The 3,770-nt window shown below is 33.8% G+C and overlaps 1 protein-coding gene across 1 annotated transcript in view; it reads left to right on the forward strand.

The window, feature by feature from the left end:
• Positions 1-3,770, forward strand: part of LRP1B (LDL receptor related protein 1B) — a 1,686,774-nt gene that overhangs the window by 1,190,054 nt on the left and 492,950 nt on the right. The window contains exons 36-37 of the mRNA XM_045298375.1: positions 298-422; positions 1,349-1,720. Coding sequence (XP_045154310.1) covers positions 298-422; positions 1,349-1,720 — 497 coding nt within the window. The remainder of the gene's footprint in view (positions 1-297; positions 423-1,348; positions 1,721-3,770) is intronic.

Consider the following 3,770-nt stretch of genomic DNA (forward strand, 5'->3'; position numbering starts at 1 on the left):
CAGAAAGGTGAGCATCACGGAATGCAGGATTGTTAGAACAAAGTGTTCTTGGGAGTACTTGAGTTGAGGCCCAATATCCATCAGAAACCTTAATTCTTAACATATAGATTTGAGTACATAGTTCTATTCCCCTCTCGTTATATATAAATATATTTGCATATGTACATGCCTGTATTTAGGCCTCTATAAATGTCCTCTTTATCTTCATTTGGTCCATCTGTTATCATCATCAGTGGAAGTCACTTGCTTGTTTTTAATTAATGGAAGATTATTGATTGTGCTCTACTTTTTTGACAGAGCTCATGCCAATGGGTCCATCAGAAGGGGACACAAGAATGATGGCACAGAAACAGTGACCATGAGAACCGGCCTTGGAGTCAACCTGAAGGAAGTTAAAATCTTTAACCGAGTAAGAGAAAAAGGTCAGCATTACTACAGGGATCTATATATATATATAGTTACCGCTTCGCCCCTCTCATTTTTCAACATTTTATCATTTTTTGTTAGGGATTTATTCTTACATAACTCCAAGATATGAAAACCTACTCTAGCTGTCCACAAAATGCAGCATAGATCAGACTAATGAAAATCTATGCAGTGATTGGAATGTGCGTATTTGCCTAAGATGACCCTGGTGCATAATTGCCACGCCTTAATTATAGGATTAGGGTTAATAATGTAGGAACACTTGATAAATATGATGCTGCCCAAAAAAAATGCAGAGTGCATTTTCAGTAGGCTGAAATTTTGTTCTGTATTACATTGTGATACATTGAGATACATAGAGTGAGTATGTCCCCAGAAGGTACTGCTGTTAGGATGAACTATACCCAACCATCACTTTCTTAAAGTGGTTTTTTGTTCGTTTGTTTGTTTGTTTGTTTTAAAAAGATGCCAGTAGTTTGGCTATATTCCTTTATTTTACTCCCATTAAGTGAATTATAATTAATTTCCTTGACATTAACAGAAGGTATAATGATTTTGGAGATGACGAAGGTCTACTCATAGTGGGTAATAAATCTGATACATGTAACATTGTCACTAAAACTCAGAAGAAAAATTATGCCTAATATAGATATACCAGAACAACAGATTTCTTTGAAAACTTAGATATCTGTTTCATTGGCACAGAGTTTAAAGCCAGGCTTGTTTCTTGAGAATTCCCTTTTCGAGTGAATCAGTTACATGGGCCAAAGAATAAAAAGACAGCATTCAATACCCAATTTCTAGAGCAAAACATAAGCATAAATGTGCATATTTTTAAGCATCTCTGTGTATATATAAGCATATGTACATATATAGAGAGAGACATATATGCATGTGTGTATATTTATTTTTTCTTCCTCAGGAACAAATGTTTGTGCCAAGAACAATGGTGGCTGTCAGCAACTCTGTCTTTATCGAGGAAATTCCCAAAGAACATGTGCTTGTGCCCATGGATATCTGGCAGAGGATGGAGTGACTTGCCCAAGGCACGAAGGTTATTTGCTGTATTCAGGGAGAACAATATTAAAAAGTATACATCTTTCTGATGAGAACAATTTAAATTCACCAATAAGGCCATATGAGAATACACATTATTTCAAGAATGTGATAGCCTTGGCTTTTGAGTATAATCAAAGAAGAAAAGGTACCAACCGAATCTTTTACAGTGATGCACACTTTGGAAATATACAGCTTATAAATGATAACTGGGAAGACAGACAAGTGATTGTTGAAAGTAAGTAGCCATTTATTTTGACTTTGCTTGGTGAAAACAAATATCATTTGGATTACTAAATAAGGATTGTGGTAATTTCATGGAGTGATTATATTTTCCTAGAATTTATACTCAAAAATGAATTTAACTATGTCGTCGGGACCCTGAAAAGCCAAAGAAGCAATTAACTGCTGGCATACATCACATGAGTATTATGATCATTAGCTGCTGAGATTGAGAACTCTCAATATGTTTCATCATATTATTTCTTATAAACAAGTATATTAAAATCCATGGAAGATGATTTTTAGTACAAACTCACGCTAAATAATTTTCTTCCAGTGGGTACAATTATACTTTGAAAAAAAAATGTCTGCGGAATAATATTTTTGCTATTTATCTTTTCTCAAATACATATCAAAGTTTTTAAAAAATATATTTTGGGTTGAGATATGATCATCTTTAAAAGAAAATGCTATTATAGAAGTACTCTAATGTTTAATGAGAGGTAACCATCCAAACATGTTATTCAGCGTGGAATCAGCGCATAATTTAGAGAAAAACCTTTCTGGTAGCATCCAATATTTACAAAGCTCATTATTTCAGACCTTGTATAATTCCTTTCTGTGATTTCAATATATCTGCATATTTTCAGTTTCACTATAAAGTCAATCTTTTTTTTCCTCCTTTACTTTTTAAATTGCAAAATAATATGTACATGCATAATTGTTGGAAAGTGTTCAAATAGTATGGATTTAAGCACAAAATTCCTGTCCATAACCTTGATAATCAGTCCCATATACTTAATATTTCTTGTATCTCTAAGTCTAGACTCTTCCTTATGTGTGTCTGTGTATACACTTTAATTACAGAAATGACAGTATACTCTATATACACGAGTTAGTATTAAGCTAACTGCATTATTTCACTTGGAATAGACCTTGGAAGGCTTTCATTTCAGTAACTGAAAATCAATTTTGTTATATATGTTAAAGCCTGACTACAATCCTATTCTAAGGATAAACTTTAAGCATTTGTTTTTAGATGAAAATTCAGTTGGTTTCTGATGTCCCATGATTGTATATAATGCTACATTGAACATTTGTACATAGACATCGATTTATTTACCCATTGAGAAACTCTGTAGTTTAGAATGCTAGAAGCGCAAGTGCAGACCATTGGGATGCATATTTAAAGTTTATATCCAGTAAAGACACCCTCCAAAAGGCCATTTCAAATGACACTCCAGCACCGTCTGTTCGAAGCTTAGTTTCTACACTCCTAACAACAATGACTTTATATTCATTTTAGCTGCTGACAAATTTGGAAGAAATGTTGTCTTAGGTTAATATATGTCATTTGGATCACTGCTGATATACAGCATCAGCTTCTATATTTACTCATAAAAATACATACCTTAGTTTAAGCTTCATATTACATGTTGCCATCCCATGCTTCCAACATTTAACAACTTTCACATTACTTTGTGCATGCTTAAAAAAATCTAGTCTTTCTGGATTATTTTCCTCTTATACTTTATAAACATGCACCTTATTTATTAATTTATTTCTTCTTTAGCTTACTCTACTTCTTGATAATTTATGCAAACTTGTGTAGCCTATGCTGGTATTGTTGTTAAGTGCCATGAAGTCTGTTCTGACCCACAGTGACCCAATTTTGGCTTTGTGTGTGTGTGTGTGTGTGTGTGAGGGGTGTAGGAGAAGGGTCTGTGTGTGTGTGTAAAAGCAATAATCAGAGTACTGATCATAGAGTTCATGAATACATGAGATGTACTGATTCCTTTGCATACCTTTAGCAAGATTGTATTTGAATGCTTACTGACGTTATGTGCCATCAAGTCCGTTCTTGAATATCGGCCCCTAGAGCTTACTGCCTCCATCATCTCGGACTTGCAGCATTCAGAGTTGGAATTTTTCCACATGGGACTGTGAAAAGAGAATGATCTACATTTTTATATTTCTTGCTTATCTTTCATTAAAGGTTCATATACAGCGAAAATTAAAAAGAGCTGAATCCACAATACATTCATCAATGTATGCATTAGATTTCT

The sequence above is a fragment of the Echinops telfairi genome, unplaced genomic scaffold (genome assembly GCF_000313985.2).
Source record: "Echinops telfairi isolate 266 unplaced genomic scaffold, ASM31398v2 ScPeMD7_4;HRSCAF=17, whole genome shotgun sequence".
Taxonomy (NCBI): Eukaryota; Metazoa; Chordata; class Mammalia; order Afrosoricida; family Tenrecidae; genus Echinops; species Echinops telfairi.